This window comes from Vipera ursinii (genome assembly GCF_947247035.1).
Source record: "Vipera ursinii genome assembly, chromosome: Z".
NCBI classification, from domain to species: domain Eukaryota; kingdom Metazoa; phylum Chordata; class Lepidosauria; order Squamata; family Viperidae; genus Vipera; species Vipera ursinii.
The window spans coordinates 13,079,942-13,107,747 of NC_139517.1; the positions used below are offsets into that span (position 1 = coordinate 13,079,942).

Genomic DNA, 27,806 nt, shown 5'->3' on the forward strand with positions numbered 1-27,806 from the left:
CATCTTTTGCAAGTTTATTTTCTTTGCAAGCCCCAGGCTTGATAAAGCCGGTGCTTTTCATAAGAAGACATCCCATAATTTAGAAATACAATTTAATGTGAATTAACATCTTTTGCTGTTATATTTCTTCTCAAAATTGTAAGGATAGTTAAAAAGAGGCTCTACAAGGTACCTTCTGATTTTGGACCTTGTTTGTACAATAATACTTAGAAAATTCAGTTGGACTTCCCCCCCCCCCCAAGGAAATGTGCTAGGATTGCCAATTTATCTGGGTGTCATTGTAACCTGTGCTGATGTGCAACCAGTGTCCAATAATTGTTCCTTGACAGGGATGTTGCAAAATTCTTCTATCCTTTTAGGAGAACTTAAAATCTTTATTCCCACAAAGGAACTTTGTCAACTGAGCCGCCTGTCGCCGGATCTCCAGCTGCTGTGGAAGAGATTTGTTTAAACATCTAAGGTCCAAAGTGCCAAAAAGGGTTCTAATCCCACCCCTCTCCACGGAGCCTCCCACCTCCCAGGAATTCCAAAAATTTACTTCCTACAAGCAGTTGGGCAAGAGAAAAGGCTACAGAGCGGACGAGACCAGGAAGCCTAGACCAGACCTTCAGGTGAGCAGCTCCCCCTGCCCCTGTTTTAATTTGCCACAAGTGGGATCTAGAGAGAAATAAAGAGCAGGGTTGATCAACGTAAAATGAAGATCAAGAGGTAGCAAAAAAGGACCACGCCACTGTTTTACTTGATGTCCTTTTCCTTTCCCTGGCAATCAACCGGAAATACAGTAGTTTTCCTGAGATTTTCTGTTTATTTGTTTGTGGGAGGTTTCACTGGTTTAACGGGCTGCCTTGTTCCCCCGGGCTGTTTTAAGATTTGATCATGTTTATTGAGGAGTGGCACTAAACTGGCAGAGATTGCAAATCTTCTTTTATCTTATCCTTTAAGGGGAAAAATAGTAGAATTAAGTACCCATTTCTTTAGGAGGTCAATTTTAGACATGTCCTTGTTGCCCTTTTTGAGGAAAAAACTTCCAAAAGTTTTTTGCTGTGACTTTTTTTTAATTCACTGAATAGGTGAGGAATTACAGAATAAGCTTCCTAAGAATTTCTTGGGAGGCTGTAAGAATTATTTAAAGCCACAGTTTTGAGGAAAGTAACTGTGAGAGGGATCTCGGAGTCCTAGTAAGTAGACAATCACTTAAATATGAGCCAGCAGGGTGCTGCAGCTGCCAAAAAAGCCAACACGGTGCTAGGCTGCATTAACAGAGGGAGAGAATCAAGATCACATGAAGTATTAATACCACTTTACAATGCCTTGGTAAGGCCACACCTGGAATACTGCATCCAGTTTTGGTCACCACGATGTAAAAAAGATGTCGAGACTCTAGAAAGAGTACAGAGAAGGGCAACAAAGATGATTGGGGGACTGGAGGCTAAAACATATAGGGAACGGTTGCTGGAATTGGGTATGTCTAGTTTAATGAAGAGAAGGGTGAGGGGGGACATGATAGCAGTGTTCCAATATCTCAGGGGCTGCCCCAAAGAAGAGGGAGTCAAGCTATTCTCCAAAGCACCTGAAAGCAGGACAAGAAGCAACAGATGGAAACTAGTCAAGGAGAGAAGCAACCTAGAACTAAGGAGAAATTTTTGGACAGTTAGAATAATTAACCAGTGGAACAACCTGCCTCCAGAAGCTGTGAATGCTCCAAAACTGGAGGTTTTTAAGAAGAGACTGGACAGTCATTTGCCTGAAATGGTATAAGGTTTCCTGCCTGAGCAGGGGGTTGGACTAGATGACCTCCAAGGTCCCTTCCAACTTGTTGTTGTTGTTGTTGTTGTTGTTGTTGTTATTATTATTATTATTATTATTATTATTATTATTATTATTATTATTATTATTATTATATGTGGTGCTAAACTATCATTTGTTTTAGACATAGTTTCTTGAGTAATTATCATTGTTGCTCTGTGTCTTTTTAACTTTTCCTGACACACCAACTTTATTGATTTGGGCTTCTCTCTGCTATGGGAATTACTGGGACTAACGCATTCATTTTGGATGAAAAAGACCTGGAGACTTAGAATATTACTGTAAAATTGATTTGAATCAGAAACGTTTGTGATGGACTCTGGAGCAGGATTTCCCGAGTAAGAGGATCAGTATCACTGTGTAGATAGTCCTCAAATTATGACCACAATTGTGACTAGAACTTCTGTTACTACATGATGCGGTCGTTAAGTGAGTTGTGCCTGGTTTTATGACCTTTTTTGACATGGTTGTTAAGCGAATCACCATGGTCATTAAGGGACATGCAATTGTTAAGCAAATTCTCTTTCCTCACTGACATCGCTTGTCAGAAGCCCCCCCCCAGGTTGCAAATGGCAATAACTTGACTTCAGGACACTGCAACTGTTGTTAGTCCGTGCTAGTTCCCAACAACCCATTTCTGATGACATCACCATGGGGACGCTGCCGTGGTTTTAAGTGCAGGGACTGGTTGTAAGTCACTATTTCCAGTGCCATTGTAAATTTGAGCAGTCACTAAATGAATGGTCACAAATCAGAATAGAGGTGGAAGGGTCCTTGGAGGTCATCTAGTCCAACCCCTTCCTCAAACAGGAGACTCTATACCATTTCAGACAAGTGGCGGTCCAGTCTTTTCTTAAAAAGCTCCAGTAATGAAGCACCCACAACTTCTGGAGGCAAGCCGTTCCCCTGGTTAATTGTTCTCACTGTTAGGAAGTTTCTCCTTAATTTTTATTTATTTTATTTTAATTCCATTTATATCCCGCCCTTCTCCGAAGACTCAGGGCGGCTTACAAGCTTAGCAGTAGCCTTCATTCTATGTATATGCCTGCTTATTAGGGCTTTCACACACACACACCCAAGCGGCATTATTACAAAGTCAGCTTATTGCCCCCAACAATCTGGGTCCTCATTTTACCTACCTCGGAAGGATGGAAGGCTGAGTCAACCTTGAGCCTGGTGGGACTCGAACCTGCACTAATTGCAGGCAGCTGGTGTTACTTAAGGAGACATTAGCCCACTGCTCCACCAAGGCTCTATTCCAGGTTGCTTCTCTCCTTGATTAGTTTCCATCCATTGTTTCTTGTCTTGCCTGTTGGTGCTTTGGAAAATAAGTTTACCCCCTCCCCTCCTCTTTGTGGCAGCCCTTCAAATACTGGAATACTGCTATCCTGTTCCCCCTAGTCCTTTTCTCCAGACTAGCCATACCCAATTCCCGTTCTTCAGGTATTTTTGTCTCCAGGCCTTTTTTAATCATCTTAGTTGCTCTTCTTTGCACCTGTGTACGACCTGTGGCTGCATAACGACAGGAAATTTCCTGGTTTCTTTTTTGACCCCAAGTGCCCTTGAACTGTCCCACATAATTTTAAAGGTACTTTTCCCCATTTTTGGATGGGGAACACTTAAGAACCGTAGCAGAGATAACATATACACTCCTTATGCTGCACTCAGGCTTAAACCAACATTAACCAACATTTGCTTAACAACCATCATGGCAAAAAAAGTTGTAAAATCGGACACAACTCACTTAACAATTGCCTTGCTTAACAATGGGAATTCTGATTCTAATTGTAGTCACTGTACCTGTACAGTTTGTCCTCAACCTATGGCCACAATTGAACCTAACATTTCTGTTGCTAAGTGAGATATCTGTTGAGTTTTGCCCCATTCAGCAACCTTTCTATCTTGACACAGTTGTTAAGTGAATCACTGCAGTTGTTCAAGTTAGTCACATGGTTGTTAAGTGAATCCAGCTTCCCTATTAGCAGAAGGTCACAAAAGGGGATCCCATGACCCCGAGACATTGCAACCGTCATATATATGAGTGAGTTGCCAAGTGTCTGAATTTTGGTCACCTGACCGTGGGCATGCTGCAGCGCTCATAAGTCACTTTGTTCAGGGCCGTTGTAACTTCAGTCATTAAATGAACCATTGTAAGCCGAGGACTACCTGTATGGTCTGGTACAACTTGGCCAAGATCCTTCTGGTTTCCTTTTAGTCATCATGGCTTCCCACCCTAACCTCTCACACCTTCTCCCTGCTGCCCGACTGCGTCAACTCGCCCGAGATTGGCTGCAAGAAGATGGCCCCAGCTTTGACTATGGTGGCTACGCCGTGGGCAACCATCAGGTGTGTGCTGTGCTCTTCTGTAAATCCCCCGGAGTCTTGGCTGGTTTCCCTTTCTTTGATGCCATCTTTGCCGAAGTCGGCTGCTCGGTGGAATGGCTCCAAACCGAAGGAACCTGGGTTGAACCTGTCACCCGAGTGGCTGAAGTCCACGGTCGTGCCAATGACCTCTTGCTGGGTGAGCGAGTGGCTCTGAACTGTCTGGGACGCTGCAGTGGTGTTGCCACATCAGCGGCAAAAGCTTATCGGGCAGCACAGGAAGCCGGGTGGCATGGAGAGGTTGCTGGGACAAGGAAGACCACGCCAGGGTTCCGTCTCCCAGAAAAATATGCACTTCTGGTCGGGGGAGCCTCCTGTCACCGTTATGATCTGGGAAGCCTCATCATGTTGAAGGACAACCATATCTGGGCGTCTGGCAGTATTACCCAAGTGAGTACATAAAAGCAAAGGTATTCATATCATACAATGATTGTGATCCAGGCTGCAATCATCTAAATGACTGCTAGAGGGCAGCAGAGAATAAGGGTTTTCTATATCTCTCTGCTGCCCCCAGGGGTTGATCTGAGTGTTGCAGTCCAGCTTTGGAAGCTATACAAATCAGCCTTTAAAAGAAATGCCTAAATCCAATATAGACTCAGTTTTTTTTAAAAAAAAAGTAACCTTAACTGCTCTGCATTATTCATTAAATTGCTGTTAGTCTTAAAATTAGCACTGATTACAATCTTTAGATAATATTTAGTTTTGTACTACTGTATGTGCTACATGATAATGTAGTGACAAGGGGACGTATGTCTCAGTTTTGTTAACCATCACTTGTTATCTAGGTTGAAAATTATATTGAGCTATAAACTATAGTTTACAAACAACAGTGGACAGATTCGGAACCATTTTAGCTTTTTTTTTTAACCTGGCAGGACCTTTTTGCTGTTGTAACTGACTGTTTTTATATTGTATTAAGTATTTCATTTAAATTGTTGCAAACTGACTGCATCTTTGGAAATAGAGATCATTATTTTATTTAAAAAAATAATCTCCTTTTGTTGGCAGGGACTGTTTATAGCGGGATTTCCTAACCTTGGCGACTTTTAAGACATGTGGACTTCAACTCCCAGAATTCCCCAGCCAGATCTGATAGCTGGGGAATTCTGGGAATTGAAGTCCAAACCTCTTAAAGGTGCCAAGGTTGGGAAACCTGGTCTTCCAAATTAGAAGCTGCATCCGAGTTTAAGCAGGCCTCATAGTGGCCCTCAAAGGATCCAATATAGGAGACCAGCTGTCCCAAGGAATCTCTTCTATAGCAACGGCACCTAAGCTGTGGGGCACCAGGGACCGCTTCCATGGAGACAGGTTTTTCCTCAGAGGAGAGGGGGTGGTGGTTTCGTGTGCTGCCGGCATCCCATGGATGGGGCTCCGCTTTTTTGCACAGCTGGGTTTCTGGCATGCCACGGACGGGTGCCCACCCCTGGACTGGGTTTTGGGGACCCCTGTTCTACGGGAGACCTTTTCATGGAGGAGCCAGCCAAATGGCTGGCATTAGCATCCCCAAGGTTAGCTCAAGCTTCTGCAGGCATCAACGTATAATCTGGACCGCTGCTGATATCACAATGTTTGCAATCCCACAGGCAGTTCACAATGCCCGACGGGTCGGTGGGTTTGCCCTGAAAATAGAAGTGGAGTGTGGCTCTTTAGAAGAAGCTCTGGAAGCCTCAGGGTGTGGTGCTGATATTATCATGCTGGACAACTTTGCTCCTGAGGTATTTGGCTGAGAGAAGATCTAGAAACTAGAATTTATGACTGATTTTCTTTAAAAAAAAAACAACAGAACAAAACTTGCAATCTATGGTTTGGTTCTTTGGGATTGATTTTGGTTGAAAGATTGACATTTGGAAGTTGAAATAGTTTCAGAGGTTGTTAAGAGGGCTGCTTTAAAAGCATCGGGCTCAAGACTGTATCATCCTTCTGAAATCTTCCCCCCCCCAAAAAAAAAAATTATAACCAGCCGCCATTTCCTGGAAACAGGAATTAGGTTGCTGCAGGGTTTGGTTTAATTGTATTATTTATTTAGAATATGTATGTGTCACTATACATGACAGAGGTTCTTTGAAGGGTTTTACACAGTGAAACATGGCATACAAACATGTGTACAGTAAAGCTGGTTACACTCACAACGTGGGCAAAGGTTTGACACGGATATCTTCCACCCTTGAACAAAACATGATTGGTGAAGGTTCTGCTTCTGGAGAGGGTCTTCAGGACCTCAGATTACATGTGTATTAAAAAATAATAATAATGTTGTCTCGTGTGGGACCATTCCCTCCCTTGGCTTGCATATTCCGTGTATTCCAAACTCTGATAGATATCGTCATCGTTAAGACTGCAAAGGTTTGGTTTCCCTCATCCTCTTGTTCACCTTGCTTTTCTTCTTCTGCAGGACTTGCATCCTACAGCCAGCACCGTAAAGGCCTCCTTCCCCCGTGTGACTATCGAAGCTAGTGGAGGAATCACCGAGGAGAATGTGACCCGCTTTGTGGGGCCCAATATTGATGTGATTTCCCTGGGTTGCCTCACCCAATCAGCCAAAGTGGTAGACTTCTCCCTCAAAATCAGCCGGGATCAGACTCCCAAGCCATCACTGCGCAATTTTGTTTTCTGAGGCGAGACGGGACAGCCAACCAGTCTCATGAAAATCTTTGGGAGATGGGTAGTCGAACAGGTTTGAAGAGGTAACAGGGGCTGAGTTGCACCTGCTGCTTATTAACTGTGCTGATCTAGGATGATGGGAGTTGTACGCCAAATTTTCTGGAAGACGGGAAATTACTTGTACAGGGTATGCTTGTTAAAGCCTCCCTAGGGATTTTTTTTAAAGGATTATTTTCTTTCACAGGATCATTGGAATAGGGCCAGCATTGGGGTTGAAGGGAGGGCAACTAGGTTTGCTGTCATAACTTCTTCAGCATATGTGATTTTTGACAGCGATAAAATGTACGCCATTTCCTTCCCACTTTCTCTGAATCTGTGCCTTGCATGCCTGCTGCAATCAATTTCACTAGGCTGGCCAAATAAATCTTTTTTAAAAAAAATTAGTTGCTCCATTGTCATTTGTCAAAGTTGTTGTGGACAGCAACATCAGCATTGCTCGTCTTCCACCCCACATTTGTCGTGCATCTTTACATATGTCCAACCTCTGAGTTGTCCAACCCAAACTGTGCTATCTTCATCACATCAAACCTCTTAAGTCTATTGCATTTCTCAGCACTATTACACTTTCCAGAGCAAATCACATCCAGGCTAACTGAAGGCCTTCTGGAATTTTCTTCCAGAATTTGAGCTAACTTTAGAAAGTCTCAAATCTAATTCCCTGAAAAATCCCTCCAGTGGCTTTCTCTTCCTTGAATTTGTGGCAGCCTTTGTGAAGCCAAGATCAATAAATCTTCTTGCTTTGCTACTTAAAACCCTCATTTTGCCAGTTTATGAGCGTTGTAAGCATGGAGAGAAGACTTCCTATCACTTACCTTTGCTTTAATTCCCCCCAAATAAGAATAATACGTAAAGTTAGAGCTACCAACAAACCAGATGCCATTTGTGATCATCCTCACCCTTTTCTGCAATGTTTGGCTAATTTTTGCAGCACCGATCCAGGAGCCTGAGCTAGAATTATTCTGCATCAGACTCCTTATAAAATAGGATCCTCAGTTAATTCAAAAGCCAGTAAAATGAACCATGTTTTCTCTCATTACCTCACCCCATTCCACCTGTCACAAACAGCTGACTGAGAAGGAAAGGAAGAGCCGGAGAAGTAATTTCAATTTTTGTTCACCCCACTGCACCGTTGGCTTTGATTTCAAACATCATCGCCAACAATTACCTTCCCCCTCTTGGTAGATTATCTCCAGGGGGGAAAAATCCACAATACTTTTTAAAAAAAAAGACCTGTGGGTGAAAGGGCATGAATGGATTTAGTGAATTAAGAGTTATGCAAACATGAAAGTCAGCATGTGGAGCAACCAGTCACTAGTATAAGAGCAACAGACAAGACAAGTATTATTGAAGCATAATGTGATGTGCAGACTTCACCAAGGGTGTGTCTGGGAAAACAGAGAGAGTCCTATATGGGAGCCCGGATATTAAAATAAATGTGTAAGTGAAGCGCTATTAGGCCTGCTACCTGAGTTTAAATTTTTTTGCATGATTAATTAGGCTATTTTAATCAAATAATTCTTTAAACTGAATTACAGATTAAAAACAACTTTTGAATGCAGAAGCAGACATTCTTTGAGATGTCTCTAGTACTAGCAACGTAAGAGGTGATCTTGTCTCATTTTTTTTTCACAGAAGAAGGAATGAACTTTTAAGACTACTTGTTATTAAGGATGTGTCTCAAAACTATTTTCTAACAACTGTACTGGACACAGTAAAAAAAACACAACCTGAGTTAATTAATTAGCTAACCATCGCAGCCCTAAAAGGAAGAAAAATGATCACATTCAGAACCTGAAGCTAAATTAAGTTTTAAAGATGGCAATAGGGGCATCCTTCGAATCGGTGCTAACATTCTGTGGCCTGAGCAGACAAGCAGACTGTGAAAACAAGGGCATTAGAAACAGAGCTGTCCTCATCTTTATTAAGACATTTGACGGAGTGAAGTCCCAGTTAGGTTAAGACTAGTCGTAGTGAAAAGGGTCAGGTTTTTTTGGGGGGGGTGTATAATTTTTCTCCCCATAAGATAATAAATAACAGATTGAGATGTTTGTTGTTTGGTTACAAAAGTGTGGATCATCAGGGACCAGCATAAATGAAATCCCCCAGCCTGGGGGTGTCTAGGTGGATCTCCCCACAAAGCAAGGGTGGAAAAAAATCAGGGTTTATTCCCCTTCCTTGTCCTCTCCGTGTGTGATGACGTAGCAGATGTTCTTGTAGTCGACATTGCCAGCTACATCTGGAGGGAAAGCATGCCACATGTTCTTGATCTGCCAGAAAGAGAGAAGATTATGTTGAGAAGTGATAGGATTGCGGTTGATGACTTTCAATGTTTTCAATTGTCACTCTAAATTGGGGGTCTCCAAACTTTACAACTCTTAAGACTTGTGGACTTCAACTCCCAGAATTCCTCAGCCAGCTCCTTAGCCATGAAAGAGGATGATGGTGCCTTTTGGCACTGCTCAAGAAAAGTTATGGGTGGCTAACGAAAGAAAGATATCTCATAAATGCTTTGTTTAATGTGCTGTTTAGGATTCAGATTTCTGTTAAAGGAAAACACGATAGTTTGTTATAGGTTTCTTTCCTGGCTTGATCCTCTCCGTCTCTGATTTGCAAGTAAGGTTTTGCTCACTTTGGTTAAGCTGACTTATCTGCAAATAGAATTTGTTTTTATTCTAGAGTAACAGAATAGTGCTATGCAATCCTTGGAAGAATCTGAGTTGAATAAAAGTTCATCGTTGACTTTGCCCTCAGACTGATCTCATATATATTTAAAAATAATGTAATGATTCAATGAGATCAATACAGTATATCCAGACTATCTTTTATCTTTTTGTCCTAGTTCTGCAGATTTTAGATTTAATTGTTGACAACATGGAAAAATAAAACTGAAATAAAAGATCTGGGCAAGGGGACTCTAACTGAATAAAGAAAAGAATGGGAATCTGCAGGACGCAAAGAAATTTTCTTACCTCTTCGTGAGTGAACCGGTCACACTGGGTGGTCAAGAGTTCTTCCAAGCTATAATGAGACAAGAAGAAACATGGTATGTGACAAAGGCCCTAACTATATCTGACTTCTGACCCAATTGTCAACTAGCACATAATTTAATGGGAAGGTGTGGGTTGCTTAAGCAGTTAATCAGGAGGGATACTGCAAAGCGCTTGCAATGAGGAGATCATGGGAACCTAGTAACAGCCATTTTGGAATTACATCTGAACGGATTCAATGCTGGAAGTGAAATGGAAGAAAACACTCACAATTGCTTCTTGACGCTCCCCTTCCCCTCAGGGTCCAAAACTTTGAAGGCACCAATGATGACGTCCTCGGGATCGGCACCTGGATGAGGTAAGACAGGAAGGCCAGTGAGATGCTGGAACAGGTTACCTGTCGTATAGAAGAAGACTGAGGAGAAGAACAAGAGACTCGACTCACCCTTCAGCTTCTCCCCAAACATGGTGAGGAAGACAGTGAAATTGATGGGGCCATTGGCCTCCTTGAGCATGGCATCTAACTCCTCATTCTTCACGTTCAGGCGGCCTATGCAGAAAAGGAAGAAAGTTTAACTGCGGAGGATTTGATGTAAGGGTCTGATCATCCATCCAGCTTGACTTAAACTGCTCACATTATGATGCTGTTTCAGCCCCCTCCCTCTTTTTCTTACCCATAGCAGCAAATGTATCTCGCAGGTCCTCCTTGTCAATGATGCCATCTCTGTTCTGGTCAATAACAGTGAAGGCCTAGGAAGCAGAAGAGAAAGAAATACATTAACCAAGTTCATGCATTACATTAAACTGGCCCGTTGACCTATTCGCAATGGCTTGGTTCAACTGCTACACCAAGCAAAAACTAAAGAAACCACATAATGGCATCACATAATACGTAAACCCAACATGTCGGGCTATAAAAATTTTTTACCTTCCTCTTCTTGTCCTGCCGAAATGGAACAGTTGACAGCATCTCAAAATTGCAAAATAGCTACTTCATAATAGCTTTTGGATTAAAATCTATATTTAAATCTCAAGACGTATCTAAACTGACTATCTGTGCGTTATGGTGTCACAACTTTTGCGAATCACAGTGTAGCAGAGTGTGGGGGGGCTTCATTTCTTAAGATGAAGAGCAAGAAAGCTTTTTCTGTTTTTCTGAGAACTTGTTCATCAAGTGGCGTGTAATTAACCCACAGCAGGGTAAACTGGTGACAAAACTGTTTTGGTCACGTTGTTTTGGAGAGCGGCCAGTGGACAAAACCAGCAACATGGGGTAGGCGGAAAGACAGGCAGTTCTGAGGTCACAGTTGAAGCCCTGCCTCTTTGTAGAACAAAAAGGTGGGACTTTGATCACAATGATACAAAGACAAGCTTGCCCGCTTTGACCTTCTCCCTCGTATTGTTGACATAGCTGGTTATCATGCTAAGCCAGCTTTGAAAGAATTGTCCTTGGCCAGATGCACGCAACGTCAAGGCACAAATTGTGTTTTATCAATCGCAAGAGCTAGAGTCACACAATACATTAATCCAAATTAAATAAAATGATAGCTTATTGTGATACGCGAATCCAGCCAAAGAGATAACTATATAGAGCCAAAGAAAGAGCATCTGTTAGTGATTTTGGTAATCATCTTCTTCACCATCAACAGTTAAAACGTGTATGCTGCCGGGCGTTCAACAACTCTGGAAGGCTCCTAATAAACAAATTGCAATAAAATCAATAAAACTTAAAAGATGAGAAACGTGCCCAGATTTTCCTGGCTTTTCTAAACAGAGAAGTGAGCCCCATCTGGATCCCGGGAAGAACCTCATTCCAGAGAGCAGGGAACAAAAAAATAACTAGCTGCCGCTGAACCCTAGGCACAAAATAGTAGCTCACTTCTGTCTGTGTGTAGTTCAAGGCACTTGTAGGAGTTCTTTAGCACTCAGTAGGCTTACCAGATAACTTAAATTAAAGTGTTTTTAATAAACATTCTGGACTGGAGATATATATATACATATATATATATGTATGTATGTATGTATGTATGTATGTATGTATGTATGTATATGTCAAGGCTTTTTTTGAATACACCTTGCTAATTAACTCTTTCTTTCCTGTTTTTGCCTAACCCAAGGCTATCCACAGGATATAGTCAACTTATGACAGCTCATTATTTGTGTAGATTATTCAAATTGCTAATAAAGAATTAGGGAGGCTGAGATGGCCATTTCGAACTTATTTTGTTCTCATCAGTCAGTCATACCCTTTATCTGAGATTCAAACCTGGGCTGATTATATATTTATTATATATACATATATATACATATATACATATACATATATATACATATATATACATATATACATATATACATATATACATATATACATATATACATATATACATATATACATATATATATATATATATATATATATATATATATATATATATATATATATATATATATATATATAATATTATATATACATAAGAGCCAGTGCTTGTCTGAGGATGTCTCTGTGGTCATGTGGCCGGCATGACTAGACGCCAAAGGCACACAGAACGCTGTTACCTTCCCACCGTAGTGGTCCCTATTTTTCTACTTGCATTTTTACGTGCTTTCGAACTGCTAGGTTGGCAGAAGCTGGGACGAGTAACAGGCTCTCACTCTGTTACGCGGCACTCGGGATTCGACCCGCCAAACTGCCGACCTTCTGATCGACAAGCTCAGTATCCTAACCCACTGAGCCACCGCACATCCATCCATCCATCCATCCATCCATCCATCCATCCATCCATCCATCCTTCTATCTATCTATCTATCTATCTATCTATCTATCTATCTATCTATCTATCTCAGTTGTTTGTCTCGTTGTCTGCTTATCTAGCAATGCATTATAGGATTGGAGACATGAGTTAACTCCAGCTAGTGTGATCCTCCTCCCCCTCCTCCCTTTTCTGCAGCTGTGCCCTGGAAACACCTGTCATCTGATAGCCTTCTTCGCTTCTGCCAGGAATGTGAACAACCTTAAACTGTCTCATGTTAAACCCCAAGCCCTCCCTGAGGGGACAGGTGGTACATTCTGAAGGGGCTGTTGATGAGGTCTCCAAAGGCTGGCAGGCACTGGTGGAATTCACTCCCCCTCCCCTCCCCTCCCCTCCTCTTATGGGTATGCCCCCTCCTTTTTTCTTTCTTCTGGCGTCTACCTCTTTCCAAACAGAAATGAAGTGCTAAGATTTTTTTCAAATTGAAAGGGGCTGCATCGGTCAAAAAGTCCACCCCGTCAAGCGAATCCTTGATGTCTTACTCAGAGGGAATGAGGCCCTTCAATCCAAGGGTAATGTTTGCTGTGTCGTCCAAACCTAGAATGGCTACCCTTTAGGGATCAGGAGAGTCAAAATGTGTAACCTACAACCAGCCTGGATTTCAAATGCCACTTCTTAACACCCAAAAGCCAACAAACCAAGCCTAAGGAATTGGTTAAGGAGAAGCATGTGGAGAAACTGGGCTTGTTTTTCAGATTTTGTTAGGCTCAGTACAATGTGTGAATTCAGTCCTGATCTGAAGAGAGCAATATGGATTCTCCAGATTGTGAAAGAAGGGGAAACTATGATCTTCCAGAGAATAGAGATAATAGGTGGGTAGAAGTTGCGTCATCTCAACAATCTAATCTTGTAATTTGGAGGTTGGCTGGAGAAGTACCTCAGAAAGCTTTTCCAATACATGTTAACACACACACACCCAACACACACACACACACAGAGGAAAGGTCCTAGCTACTTCGGGTAGAAGCCGAGAGAGGTAAGGTAGCATCAGCACCCCAGTGTCAGCAATGTATTCAGCACTTGTCTGTGGAGACTCTCAAGTCATCCAGGTCATAGTTGTCCCAAAGGAGCTTTTTTCAAAAGGCAACTGCTCTGTTTTTTTTTCCTTGAGGGAAAAGAAGAAAACGTTTCGCTTCTTTTATCGCAACTGATGGGAAGCTTCTTGGATGAGAAGTGAAACATTTTCTTCTTCCTCCTCAAGGGAAAAAACATACCAGTTGCCTTTTGCTCAGCACTAGCCAAATAATGGCAGAAAAAGATCCTCTGCTCTGAGGAAATTTGCATTTGAAGTATAAAAGCAGAAAGGGAGATTCTGAAGCGAAGCAAAGGTAACTAAAAATCCTGAGGGCAAAAGTTGCCCTGTTTCCCACAAAAGTCTAAAAAAAAATATTCTAGCTAGAAAAATACTGCGTATGACACACAACTTCATCCTGAGTCAAATCACACAACCTTCACTGTTCCGGAAGGTAGGATCTCTCCAAAGAGATCCAATCCAGTATGGAATTCAACAAAGGCAGAGCTCAAAAAGCAGTTGATTGATCCCTGAAGAGGCAAACTGGCCAAGGAGAAATGAGTAGCTGAGCCCCGGATTAAGCTGGGCTGCAAAAATCCCGATGCCTGCTAGATAATAGTCAATAATTGGGGGTTTTAAAAATCTCTTTCTGCCATCTAGTGAATGTCCATCCAGATCTGGCATCCCTAGATCAAAATATCCAGATTGTTACTTCTGCTAGCCCGTATTCAAGCAACCTTCCCAACCTTCCTGCCTTCTCATGATGTTACTTAAACTCACACCATTCCTGTAATGGAAGTTGCAGTTTTGGATTAGACACCTCATCAACTGCATGAGCCAATTTCACTTCATTAAAATAATGTCAACAAATGCCTAAAGATTTCAGCAGTATAAACCTGGGGCCTCTGGGACCAAAGACTAAGAGACTGTGTTTCCACCCCGGATCTATCCAGTGGACTCTACATCCACCAAGTAGAAATTTAATCTTTTCACCCTTACGGGGGACATAAAAATGGTAGAAGGAATGTTAGGAAGGGCAAAAGAATTAAAATGAAGGAAATCATCTACCTAGTCCTCCTGAAATTCCATGATTACATCAAGACTGTTGCACAATGCGGGAGCCCACCTGAAGCATCTGAGGACTAAGGGGACCCGGGTTCTATTCTGACACAAAGATCTATAGGTGATCTTCTGGGTTACCAGTCTCATACCAGGCTTGTAGAGAGAAGTAAGGAGAAGGGGAGAAAGAAGGCAAGTCTGGTTCTTTGCGTTTTCTGAAGGAAGGGCAGGTGACACACGCAATTAAAAAACACATGCAAGTTGCAAGAACTGATCTGTCCTTTCGTATTTTTTAAAAGCAGGAGGCCCTCAAAAAATAAAAAAGCACAAACGTAACTTGCAGGAAAAAAGAAGAAAATCCAAAGGATCTTATATTGATAGTTTGCTACCAACTATACTTCTAATGTAGCTTTGGTCTCCTTTATGATAGATCGATGTCTGAAGACCGAAAGACCCACAGGCTTCATTTTCAATGGAAATGAGGAAGCTTCTCGCCTCCTCCTCCTCCTCCTCCCAAACTAGCCAGCCAGAATGGGTTTCCAAAGATCTCCTTGTAAGGCTCTGCCATTTGCTTCATCCAAGCACAGATGTCATCTCTTTGCTCAGACCTCCTTCACCCAAAATAGACCCTGCTGCATTGCAAGGGTCTTGGAAAGGAAACACCATCAACTTTGGGGTGGGGTGTGTGTGGAGGGCTAGTGCCTGTCAAAGGGCAAAAAATGCTCCTCTGAAATGAAGATTAAGAACTTAAGCGTGAGGAGAAGAGAACATCTCCATATGGAAAGCTGGTACTTGCTCTTGCTTTTGCAGATGAGAATTTTCTACTCAAAGTCCAAATCAATTTAAAGAACAAGTGTCCTAAGGAGAATAACCTGGAATTATCCTTGGAAAGAGAAAGCAACTTTAATAGGAGGCAAAAAGCTGATCTTCCATGCACATTTAGTGGGCTCTAAGTTCCAAAGTAGGATTTTGTGGAGACACGCACTCATAGTTGCTCGTTATTTTGGCTCTTCCAAAATAAGGCCAGGTTTACACATCGTAATAACCCATTACCCATGGTCGACAAACCCGATTTTTATCCTGCTTTACGCATCACAAGAATTCGTGGCTTGCTTAATCTTGACCTACTGAAGAAAACAAAAATAAGCTAGCCCTCAGCCTACATATCGTAGGGAGACAGAAGAACATTTTTGGAAAGAGTTGGTCCACCTATAATATCTATGGATTTCCATACTCTCTCTCCCTCTTCAGGATGTTCTTCACAATAGCCTTCCTCAAGATGGCACCTCAGGTGTGGCAAAAAAATAAATCCCATTATCCCCAAACAACAACCACTTTATCTGTGAACAGTGGAAACTGTAATTCAACGCATATTGGAATGGACAACAAAATTAGGAAAATGACTTTGAAACTTAGAAGTATTGAACGTGATCAACAATTAATAGAACTAAACAAAAGGCAAAGGAAAGGAAAATTAATGAATGGTAGGCCTCTATTTGATGGCAGAATTTCGGGAACAAAGAATCCCTATTTTTGTAAAGGTTCAGACTCAAATCAAACCACCACTGGTCCTATACATGAACAGATATCTACAAGTGGATTCATGAGGTAAATCATGTTCAAAAAAAAACTCCTCTATAACTTATCTAGACCTTTTCTATTTAGTCACTTCTGCTAAAGTTGAGAAAATATAGCTGGGATTCATACAACACAATGGCGTAAACTAAACTGGATGTACCTGCTTATGTAAGACAGGCTCACCTGAAACAATTAATTAGGTTCTCTTATAACAGCCAAACTTTCTGTGATTAGTCAGCAAATTTTTTCAAAGGGAAAACAGAATCTGAATAGAATAGTACAAGAAGTTTTATTCTTAAATTTCTTTCCTATATATTCACCGATGTGGTTAAAAATCTCCTAGAGTGTCAGTTCTAGGTCGTGCTCCTAGGCCAGGGGTAGGCAACCTTGGCTCTTTTATGACTCATGGACTTCAACTCCCAGAATTCCTGAGTCAGCATAGCTGACTCAGGAATTCTGGGACTTGAAGTCCATAAGTCATAAAAGAGCCGAGGTTGCCTACCCCTGGCCTAGGCAATGCTCATTGGGATCCAATCATTTACCCCAAAGTCATCCTTTAATGGCATCACTACATTTGTTATATTTCCTAATGACTGACACTTCTTCCCACCTCCATCTTTCTTCTGGTTCTTACCTCTTTAAACTCCTGGATCTGCGTTTGGTCAAACATGGAGAAGACATTGGAGCTTCCTTCTGCTGCCCTTCTCTTTGCCTTCTTGGGTGCCTTTAAAGACAAAGACAGGCATTCAAGATCAGGTCACTGCACCCTTATCTAGGGCAACCCTACCTCCCATTTTTAAAGGGGAGAGTCTCTATTCAAAGTTGAAACTAGTTGAATGGGAAAAAAAGGAGGGAAACAGTGTTACTGGGTACACCAAACCTTAGCACAGACATCACTGATTAAGGAAGTACATAGGTCACCTAGTCACGGCTTCCCCTTTACGATTAAATGAATTATCCTTCAACTTAAATTGCAGCACTGATTTATAGTTTAGTACCTTTCTCTTTGCAAATGGGGACACAAATCAGCACCTTTGCTATGCATTTTCTCTTTTTTGACAACGGGCAAGCAGTTGATTCATCAGTGACGTGAGAAGATCTTATTAGGAAAGAATTCCGACTATGCAAAAATTTCCAGTGACTTATTTTGTCTGTTTTTACAAACAAATTAATGGCTTCAGTCACAGTAGACTCTTAAGCAATACAACTAAGGAGGTTCCAGAATTTGATTGTGTAAGGCCATGCTTGATCGTTTCCTACATTTTGTCTCCAGGGGCCGGGAATCTTACTAAATGACAGAAAATATTATTTACTAATAAAGGAGAATATTTGCAGCTCAGGGTTGACGTGAGGGGTCCTTGCTGCTCTCTGAGCTTGCTCGTTTTCTTGCAGATGTTTCATTACTCAAGCTAGGTAATATCGTCAGTGCTAACAGATGGGCAAATGAAACATCTGCAAGAAAAACGAGCAAGCTCAGAGAGCACCAAGGACCCCTCAAGTATTATTTAGTTTAACTTAATAATTAAAACTTTCTTTAATTGTCCTTTTATGTTAGATGTATATCTTCAAAACAAAGTATTGTTAATATTTGTTGTTTTCTATAAATACAAGGGAGGGAAGGGATTAATCCTTAAGGGAAGCTCAGCAAACTTTTTTTTTTCTCCCTGAGGCAAAAGTCTGAAAATTTGGAACATTGAAGAGAAACATTAATCTTCGTTATTTTAAAGGAAGAGTATACTTTGGTCTGGGAAACAGCCGCAGCAACTCTCGCTTTCAGTCCGAATATGGAATTTAATGTATCTTTTCAAAGTGTTCATTTCATGTTTGTAACAATTAATTTCCACAACTTTTTAGGTAACCCATGTTGTGTGTGGGCATTATACTTTTAATCTTCCCAAAAATCATTTTGCAAGTTTTAAGTTAATGATATGTAAGTAATGTATTGGAAAAAATAAGCAGGGATCTTTTAATCTCTGTTAAAATGATAGCCTGGGCAACATACATGAACAAGCCCCATTTGGTGCTAAATGACAACTGTTTCAGATAATAGCACTAATCCACAACTGGTGTACCTAATAGGAAAGACGGGAGGGGGCAGACTGTATCCAATAGTGTCACATAAATAACTCCAGCTGCTTTCGCAAATCTTATCTCACGCGTGAAAAGAAAAACATAAAATGATATTTTACGTTCTTTCTCTCTCAGCCTTTTCAACTAGGTCTCCTGAACAACGTTATTATATACGGAATATATAGGCTTATGAGCTATATCCCAGGAAGCTATTTAGAATCACGGTGATTATCTGGAGATAATCTCAAGAACTTCCTATCTTCATTGTGGCGCTCTTTCTTGATCCTCAGCTCCTGGAAACTTGATATGTGTGTTACTTCTGGGAACAGCTAAAAGTGTGACAGGCAGGGCTTTTTTTCTCATAGAACGCTCAGAACGGAGTTCCGGCACCTTTTTTGGATGGAACCTTGTAGGGTAGGCAAGGCAGGTTGTATGACATGTGTGAGCTCCGGCACCTTTTTCTTTTACAAAAAAAGCACTGGTGACAGGGATGGCAATGCAAAAACGAAACGAGAACCGGAAGATCCAGATGATCCAAGTGGGCCTCCTTCATGAATTGAACCAGAGAAAAAATAAGAACTTTGGGGGTCTTGGCTAGAGATAATAGATGCATCTCAGTCCTCTAATCACACTCAGTTGGCTAGAATCTCCATAAAAACCCAGTAAAATTTTGGAAACCCTTATAGCAAGGCCCAGAGGCATAGCCAGAGATGATGGGATTATAGGCTGGAGGCCTCCAGTGGAGGAAGCTAACATATATCTGCATGCTGACAAACTAATCTTTTTGCATCAAGAAATGAAGCCCTGAGAGAGATTCAACAGTCCAAACTATTGTGGGTTGTCTTCTCTCCATGGCCAGACTTACAGGAATGTTCTGGAAGGATTGTTCTAAAAACACAATTTACAGCATTCACCCACTCCCACATTTCCTCTGATGTGGCTTTTCAGAGGAGAGGTACACCAGGCATACAAAGAAACATCCAAGGGTGAAGGAATAATAAATGTATTCCTTGTTTCTCATTTGGGGGAGGAAAAAAAACCCCAGACAGGTTACAACTTCCTCTGTCTGGATCTTGTGGTGCCTTGAGGAGTCTGACTCAGAGGCTCCTGTCTGCTCAGCAGCTGTCCGGCCACCCTTTGTTCCTTTTTGAATAAAATAAAATAAAAAGTCAGGCAAAAAACTCCAAAATATTCCACGTGTGTAGTAATAAAACCTCCTGCTTGGTTATTCAAGAAAAGTCTTATGCAATTATTCGGGGACTTGAAGGGAATCACCTGCCAGATTGAAGGCGCAAAGCCAAGTATTAGTGAGCAGGAAGATGGCTTGGTATAGGGTACGTGTGCAAGATCAGATCCATTTCAGAAAGCGAAGAAAATGAGACACAACCCTAGATGTTGAATCATCACCCATAGACAGTAATCTGAGTCTGCCTGCCTTCAGCTCTTCCAAGTTCTCTTCCCCACCTCAAAACAGCACAGACGCCTTTGGATCCTCCTTGCCCTCTCTCTCTAACAGCGCCAAAGCTTCCTCTTAACACCCATATTCCTTTTGTCCAGATATTTTTTTTAAAAAAAAGCCCTAGCTCAAAATACTCAAAATTCAGTCACATATGTAGAAGAAAAAGCTAAACTGGAGGGTTTGGGTTTTTTTAAAAAAAAATTGTCTAGAGAACTTTTTTTTTACCTCTTCTACATCTTCCCTTTGCTGACGTGATCCTTCGTCGAGAGCATTTGAGAAGCTGCCCTATTCCGATGCTTGACTTAAAAAGCAGATCCAGAGAGGATTCAACTTTTTTTAAAAAATAAAATAAAATAAAATTTCTTGGTGCTGTACATTTCCCGCTAGTTTGGACTGAGACGGGCCCCTGATTTCCTTAGACATCTACTACACTCTTGCCTGCACACCCACTTTTTTCCTCACTTACCATGTTTTCTCAGTGGGAGGGTGAACAGCAGCTGTGGATGCGATGGGGATGTCCCAGGGGCCAGAAGGGCAAACAGCCTAGACACTTGGCTGTGAATTCCCCTGGGGTTATATAGGCTCCCTCGGTGGGAGGCGGGACAGCTAACTATAGACACATCTTCAAGTTTGGGTGGGTGGAGGATGGGGGTAACTAGAAATAGACTCCAGAGGAACCAAGTCCTTTCTTGGAGAGAGGGTAGGTCCATTAGGTTTGATGGTCCATAATTCAACAGCCTTTATTATTCTGGGGATCAGTGGTGACCCAGCTCCAAATCCAGTGGGGATGAGCTCACACCCCACACAAACCCATACTGTGGTTTGCTCGTTTATGGCTTGCCGATCTACCAATTAACCATGGTTCGGCAAACATGCTTTTGGTCAATAGATGAACCCAGTCAGAGGACAAGTCCTTGCTCAAAAATTAACCCATTGGGGCCCGTAGAGGAGAGGGGAAGAAGAAGAAGAAAAAGAAGACAACTCACACAAACGCAACATCTCTTTAAATCTTAAAAGGTAAAGGTTCCCCTGCTCATGCGTGCTAGTCATTTCCAACTCTAGGGGCCGGTGCTCATCTCCGTTTCAAAGCCGAAGAGCCAGCGCTTGTCCGAGGACGTCTCCGTGGTCATGTGGCCGGCATGACTAGACGCCAAAGGCGCATGGAACGCTGTTACCTTCCCACCGTAGTGGTCCCTATTTTTCTACTTGCATTTTTTAATGTGCTTTCAAACTGCTAGGTTGGCAGAAGCTGGGAAGAGTAACAGGCGCTCACTCTGTTACGCGGCACTCGGGATTCGACCCGCCATACTGCCGACCATCTGATCGACAAGCTCAGCATCCTAACCCACTGAGTCACCGCGTCCCTTTAAATTTTACACATTTAGAATTCATCACAGCAAAAAATCTGGGTAGGAAAAAAAAAGGTCGAAGAACGTCAGAGATCCTGAATGACCTTTGATAAGTTTGTCAGATTTGATTGATCGGGATTTGCCAAGCTTAAAACAACTTTTCCAGTCTGAAATTTAAGCCATTCCGTGGGTTTTAATGCTCGCTGGCTAATCTTTAATGAAGGATCCAGACATTCACTAGCGTGATTGGACAGCTCATCACTAATATGCTGGCCTGGAAGTTCGTACTGGACTGCGCATCGGCCTTCTTCCTGCTTAGGACACCTGGGCAGCAGTTTCCATTGATCCCCTCCTGTTGAGACACAGGAAAGCTTCAAACATCAGCATGGAAGATCCCGCATGCCAAGAGAGCTTCTGTGTTCCATCTTCTCCCTTCCTTCGTTTCCTCCCTCCTTCTCTCTGAGCTCAAGGTATCCAATGTCCCTGAGAAAATTTCCTTTTCGGGATCGCTGGTTCAGCTGTCACTGGGAGACACTCATTTAAGAGCAGAGGCTCCTAAAGATAGCTATTAGAATTTCTTCCCTTGCTTCACTGTGGGCAGCCTGTCCATTTACACGCATCCTCTACTTCTTCTCTGAAAGAACTCCAATCATCCACGCTGGCTGGAGTCACTCATCCACAGTTTGTTTTAACCACGAGTTTTTGAATTGACTGCTAGAGAGTGGTCGGATACATACAGGTAGTCCTCGGCCTACGTCCACAGTGGAGCCCAACATTTCTGTGGGCGAGACATTTGTTAAGTGGCTTTTGCCCCATTTTACAACTGTTCTTTTGCCAAAGGGGTAAATCGCTGCAGTTGTTAAGTTGGTAACACGGTTGTTAAGTGAATCTGGCTTCCCCACTGACTTTGCTTGTCAGAAGGTCGCCAAAGGGGATCCCGTGACCCCAGGGCACTGCGACCGTCAGAAATATGAGCCAATGGCCAGGCTTCTGAATTTTGATCACGTGACCGCCGGGATGCTGCAACAGCCGTAAGTGTGGGAAAGGGTCACTTTTTCCAGGGCCGTCGTTAACTGTGAACGGCCACTAAATGAACTGTTGTAAGTCGAGGACCACCTGTACACTATGCTACAAGATCAGTCGAAGTTTACACACCACGCTCATATCTTGTGCTAGGCCAGAACAAACAACCCCTCTTCTTGCTCGGCGGGACATTTAAAGTCAGTCGCATGTTACAACGCCAGCAAATGAAACTGAGGAGAAACGGTTCACAGCTCGGTTTTCCTCTTAATTTAGAAATTGGCAGCCAGGAATCTCAGGGAGAGATCCAGCCTCCCGGGTCCTACGCCGCCATTTGAGGTGAAGTGACGCACGAAGACAAGGCTGTTCATGTCAAAACGTCGCACGGCAATCCACGGATCAATGGCGAATGAGGAGAACTCTAACCCAGCGGTCCCCGGCCTTTGCAGCTTGGTGGCCCGGCTGGGAGGGAGAGAGGGGAACTAGGCTGCCTGCTCATGGGGGCCCTGCTGCTCATGCCAGTGGAACTGCGCAGGCCCACCCATGCCTGCCAGCCCACCTCTCACACAGCCCAGTTCCAAATAGGCCGTGGGCTGGCACTGAGCTGTGGCCTAGGGGTTGGGGACCCCTGCTATTGTGTAGTGGGTTCTCGACCGCATGGCACTACGATGGACACAGGGTTCAGCATAAGAGCTCTTTATTGGTGGAAGTACTGAACAGAACAATAGGGGTTACCTGTGCCCCTTATATACCTGGCCCGGTACGCTCGCGGCCAATCCCTTTATCTGGTTTTCCCGCCGAGCGCTAGCCAGCCAATCCTGTCACAGTACAGCGCCACCTGGTGGTGTCAGTGAGCCGCTGCTTGTGTTCATTCATCCCCATACATAACACCTGCTCCAATCCAATCTGATCTCTAATACAACAGAAAGGCATAGATTGGGAAAGGTGCCCTGGGAAAGAAATAAGAAATTTTCAGATTCCTAAATAGCTCAGATCCTAGCTACGTGCTGGGCTGTCTTCTTCCAGTTTACTCGACTCCGTTGAGAATTGTGAAGGTTCCTGATCTACCAGAGGAGAGATCTTCGAGGGCTCAGAACAGGTAATATTTTCTTGGACCCGGCCACCACTTTATAGAAAATCTTCCTTTCTTTTCCAGACAGGCATAACCTTTGGTGGCACTTTGGAAAAAAAAATACAAGATACGGGTGTGGGTGTGTTTAACTAGGATGTTGCCCAATGCAGATTGGTGCCACTGTTTTTACAGGCTTTACTAGTTAATGTTAACTGTAATGTTGAATTTCTATTGCATTTTTAAAAACTTTGTTCCGTGGTTTTTGTGAGTGTAAAAATGACGAGCGCCATATGGTTTTGGTGAGATATGCATGAAATAAATGAATAACCGGCTGCCTTATCAAAAAGGAAGTATTATTGGTTAAGCTTGCTGTGATCCAAAAAAAAACACCCCTCCCTCAAACAGGTACCATATATTTTTCAATGTGTTTATCCTTGGCCTAAACATGAATTGAAGGCAAGGAAAAGTTCACTAAATAAAAAGCTGTGATAGAATCCCAGATTGGGAACAGAATGAAGAAAAAAATGATATTTTTTCGAAGGAAAAGGATGAATAGATGACAGTTAATGGGAAACAAAGAGAAGGGAAAGACAGAAAAAAGAGATGGGTGGCCCTCGACTCAGGACCACAACTGAGCCCCAAATTTCCATTCCTTAGCAAGACAGTTGTTAAGTGAGTTTTGCCCCATTTTTATGACCTTCCTTGCCACAGTTGTTAAATGAATCTGGCTTCCCCATTGACTTTGCTTGTCAGAAGGTTGCAAAAGGTGATCACATGACCTCAGGACAGTGCAACCATCATAAATACATGCCATTTGCCAAGAGTCCAAACTTTAATCATGTGATCATGGGAATGTGCAACGGCCTTAAGTGCAAAAAATGGTCCCAAGTCCCTTTTTTCAGTGCTGGTCTAACTTCCAATGGTCACTAAACAAATGGTTGTAAGTCAAGGACCGCCTGTATAAAATGGACACAGGCAAGGTTCATATGAAGCCATAAAGTATCATTTATACTCACAATTGGCTTGATTCACAGATCATCTCAAGTGGGAAACAAAGCTGGGTTTAAACTTCACCCTAACATAAAACAAGAAATTGCATACTGTAACATACCGTAACCAGGGTCCCCAGTCACAGAAGGGCAGCCAAAGCACTGAGATATTTAAAAAAAAACTTGAAAGTTTATACTGGGATACAGAAGACCTGAAAGAGATGCGTAGATGGGGGTGAGGACCTGACGTTTTGGCTAAGGTGGAATGACAGCCTATTCAATTCAATTCAGGGTAACTTGATAGGCCTCAACATTAATGACTCATGTTGAACTGACCCATCCTCATCCTGGATAAATGCCCAAAATGGAAAGCGATATGCACGGACAGCCTAGAAAAGTATCTTCTGAACTCCTGACTCGAGAATAACACTCTGAAGACCATAAAACCTGTGTCATAGTAAGCAAGGACTTAGTCCTTATTTAGCATTGTCCGCAAGGGTTAGTTTGATATGTAACTAGTCCCCTGAGCTTTCCTTTCCTGCATCTTTGTTGATAGATCCTAAGGGGAAGGACTAAAATTCAGAAAGCGGAGGGACTTTTTGGAAGAAGCCCCAAATGTGGCTAGGAAAGACTCCTGCTGAACATAGCAGTATTCCAATATCTGAGGGGCTGCCAGAAAGAAGAGGGAGTCAAGCTATTCTCCAAAGCGCCCAAAGGCAGGACAAGAAGCAACAGATGGAAACTAGTCAAGGAGAGAAGCAACCTAGAACTAAGGAGAAACTTCCTGACAGTTACAACAATTAACCAGTGGAACAACCAGCCTCCAGAAGCTGTGAATGCTCCAACACTGGAAGTTTTTAAGAAGAGACTGGACAGCCATTTGTCTGAAATGGTACAGGGTTTCCTGCCTGAGCAGGGGGTTGAACTAGATGACCTCCAAGGTCCCTTCCAACTTTACTATTATGATTATGATTATGATCTTGGAGAGCTGCAATTAGTCCAGGTATGGGAAACACCTCTGAGCTAATGGTTAATGTGCTAACATGCAACATCCCGTGTTTTGGATTTTTTTTTCAGGTTAGGAAGGGTGGTGGATGATTAATAGGGAAAACTGAACTCTTCCCAGTCTATTTGCTAAAGCAAATGACATTCTGAAGGACAAAAGGGAGAAAAAGATGGACTTTATAATTTGTATTAGAATGTCACTTTATTTATTTATTTATTTATTTATAGGCAGATCTAAAACTAATATTATAGAAGAATGGAGAGGAAAGCACCATTACAGATAGATTTACAACCGTTCAGAGTGGCCATTCAGTTACAACGACACTGGAAAAAGTGGTGTATCTTTTTTTCACACCTAACAACTACTGTACCATCTCCAGAGTCACGTGGTCGAAATTCAGATGCTTGGCAACTGACTCATATTTACGACGGTTGCAGTGTCCTGGGGTCATGCGATCCCCGTTTGCGACCTTCTAACAAATAAAGTCAATGGGAAAGTCACATTCACTTAACAACCGTGCTGTTAAGGAACCGCGTTACCAATTTTAACAACTGCAATGTCCACTTAACAACTGTGGCAAGAAAATGAGGCAAAACTCACTTAACTATTGTCTCTTTGGAGCAGGAATTTTTGGGCTCAGCTGTGGTCGTAAGACGAGGATTATCTGCATTTGGCCTTGTTATTCATGTAGCACTGTCTACCTAAAAATGCGAAGGTGTTATCTGGTTCATGCATGAACAGGTAAATCCTCAACTTAACAACTGCAATTGGAACCAGAAATTCCGCTGCTAGCAAGAAGGTTAAGTGAGCCAAGCCAATTTTCATTTTTTTTTTGCCACAATTGTTAAGAACATCACTACAGTTGTTAAGTGAATCTGGATGCCCCCCCCCCCGACTTTGCTTATCAGAAGCCAGTTGGAAAGATTGCAAATGGTGCCTACGTGATCCTGGGATGGGGCAACATTGCAAATAGATGATGATGATGATAATGATGATGTTGGAAGGGACCCTGGAGGTCTTCTAGTCCAACCCCCTCCTCAGGCAGGAAACCCTATACCAGGGGTAGGCAACCTCGGCTCTTTTATGACTCATGGACTTCAACTCCCAGAATTCCTGAGTCTGACTCAGCAGCCTCAAAGTCGTGTGATCAACATTAGGGTGCTTAGCATCAGGTATCTAGATGCTAGATACCTAGAACTAAGGAGAAACTTCCTCATAGTTAGAACAATTAATCAATGGAACAACCTGCCTCCAGAAGTTGTGAATACACCAACACTGGAAATTTTTAAGAAGAGACTGGTCAGCCAGTTGTCTGAAATGGTATAGGGCAGGGGTAGGCAACCTTGGCTCTTTTATGACTCGTGGACTTCAACTCCCAGAATTCCTGAGCCAGCCTAACTGACTCAGGAATTCTGGGAGTTGAAGTCCACGAGTCATAAAAGAGCCGAGGTTGCCTACCCCTGAGGTCTGTCCAATCTTTTTTTGAAGACCTCCAGCAATGGTGCACTCCATGAAGCAAGCTGTTCCACTGGTTAATTGTTCTTACTGTCAGGAAGTTTCTCCTTAGTTCCAGACTGGATCTCTCTTTGATCAGCTTCCACCCATTGCTTCTGTCCTGCCCTCAGCTTCTTTGGAGAGCATGGCTGGCTCAGGAATTCTGGGAGTTGAAGTCCACGAGTCATAAAAGAGCCAAGGTTGCCTATCCCTGGGATGGTTCTCTTGCTTGAGCGGGGGACTGGACTAGAAGACCTCCAAGGTCCCTTCCAGCTCTATTCTGGAAGCCCTGTTACCCAATCAGCATCGCCGCTGCTTTTAGATTCCCTTCTTACTTCGAGGATCCTGACGTTGCGCGGGAACACGCAAGACACCAGGGCCGAGGAAACCCGGCGTGCAAAGGCCGCCGGAACCGGCCCGGTTCTCGCAAAAAGAACGTTAGAAACCGTCTTTCCCGGGCTTCGTGCCTTTGGGACCCTCCCCTCGCCTCCGATTCGCCAACCTAAGTGCCAATCAAAATCCTCCGAAGCCACTCAAGTCGATCACCTCGCTCGAATCGTTCCCTTATTGGTCTCTGGCTCCGACACGCGTTAGCTTGAAACGTGAGAAGAGCAAGGAGGAGTTCGGCTTCGCCTCGTTATTGCGTCGTCTGGACCCGCCTCCCGTCCCCCGCAAGAAATATGCCTGGCTTTTCAAATCGATTGGCCGAGGTTGGAAACCTTTGCGTCCACGTTAACAACCCGAGGCTTCCTTGGATGGAAAGGACGCTACTCTTGCAAGACTCGCACTTACGGCTGCCGTTAATTTGACGACAGCCGCCGCCTCTACGGCACACGTTACAAGTGTCACGTGCGGTGGTGGCGCCAAGAGGCGGGGTCTCCCTGCTGATTGGAGAAGGCTTGCCGGTTCGTCTTGTCATTGGTTGCGTGGTGTTTCAAGTTCACGCCTTCTCCGCCTCCGAACAAATGACTTCTGTCTACTTCAGGGCTCGGCAACCTCGGCTCTTTTATGACTCGTGGACTTCAACTCCCAGAATTCCTGAGCCAGCT

General features: G+C 43.0%; 2 protein-coding genes across 6 annotated transcripts; one reads left to right on the plus strand and one right to left on the minus strand.

The window, feature by feature from the left end:
* The first annotated feature begins 365 nt into the window (after nucleotides 1–365).
* On the plus strand, nucleotides 366–10,256 carry QPRT (quinolinate phosphoribosyltransferase). Of its 3 annotated transcripts, XR_014494257.1 has the most exons (6): nucleotides 366–611; nucleotides 4,022–4,578; nucleotides 5,772–5,903; nucleotides 6,581–6,872; nucleotides 9,689–9,892; nucleotides 10,138–10,256. XR_014494257.1 is itself a non-coding variant. In XM_083378085.1 (4 exons), exons 2-4 carry the CDS (start codon nucleotides 4,027–4,029, stop codon nucleotides 6,800–6,802), a joined length of 906 nt encoding a protein of 301 aa, XP_083234211.1. In that variant the 5' UTR covers nucleotides 366–611; nucleotides 4,022–4,026; the 3' UTR covers nucleotides 6,803–7,198. The 3 variants fall into 3 exon arrangements, 2 of the variants coding, with proteins under 2 accessions (XP_083234211.1, XP_083234212.1); XM_083378085.1 differs by lacking the exons at nucleotides 9,689–9,892; nucleotides 10,138–10,256 and having other exon boundaries at nucleotides 6,581–7,198; XM_083378086.1 differs by lacking the exons at nucleotides 366–611; nucleotides 9,689–9,892; nucleotides 10,138–10,256 and having other exon boundaries at nucleotides 3,341–4,578; nucleotides 6,581–7,198.
* MYL11 (myosin light chain 11) lies at nucleotides 8,274–27,530 on the minus strand. 3 transcript variants are annotated; one of them, XM_083378095.1, is made up of 8 exons: nucleotides 27,304–27,530; nucleotides 24,285–24,343; nucleotides 16,933–17,022; nucleotides 10,511–10,586; nucleotides 10,282–10,386; nucleotides 10,107–10,185; nucleotides 9,819–9,867; nucleotides 8,275–9,116 (listed from the first exon to the last, which is right to left on the minus strand). In XM_083378095.1, the coding sequence occupies exons 3-8, from the start codon at nucleotides 16,966–16,968 to the stop codon at nucleotides 9,012–9,014; spliced, it is 450 nt and encodes a 149-aa protein (XP_083234221.1). In that variant the 5' UTR covers nucleotides 16,969–17,022; nucleotides 24,285–24,343; nucleotides 27,304–27,530; the 3' UTR covers nucleotides 8,275–9,011. The 3 variants fall into 3 exon arrangements, with proteins under 3 accessions (XP_083234220.1, XP_083234221.1, XP_083234222.1); XM_083378094.1 differs by lacking the exons at nucleotides 24,285–24,343; nucleotides 27,304–27,530 and adding an exon at nucleotides 20,294–20,357 and having other exon boundaries at nucleotides 8,274–9,116; XM_083378096.1 differs by lacking the exon at nucleotides 27,304–27,530 and having other exon boundaries at nucleotides 24,285–24,375.
* Nucleotides 27,531–27,806: the final 276 nt, after the last annotated feature.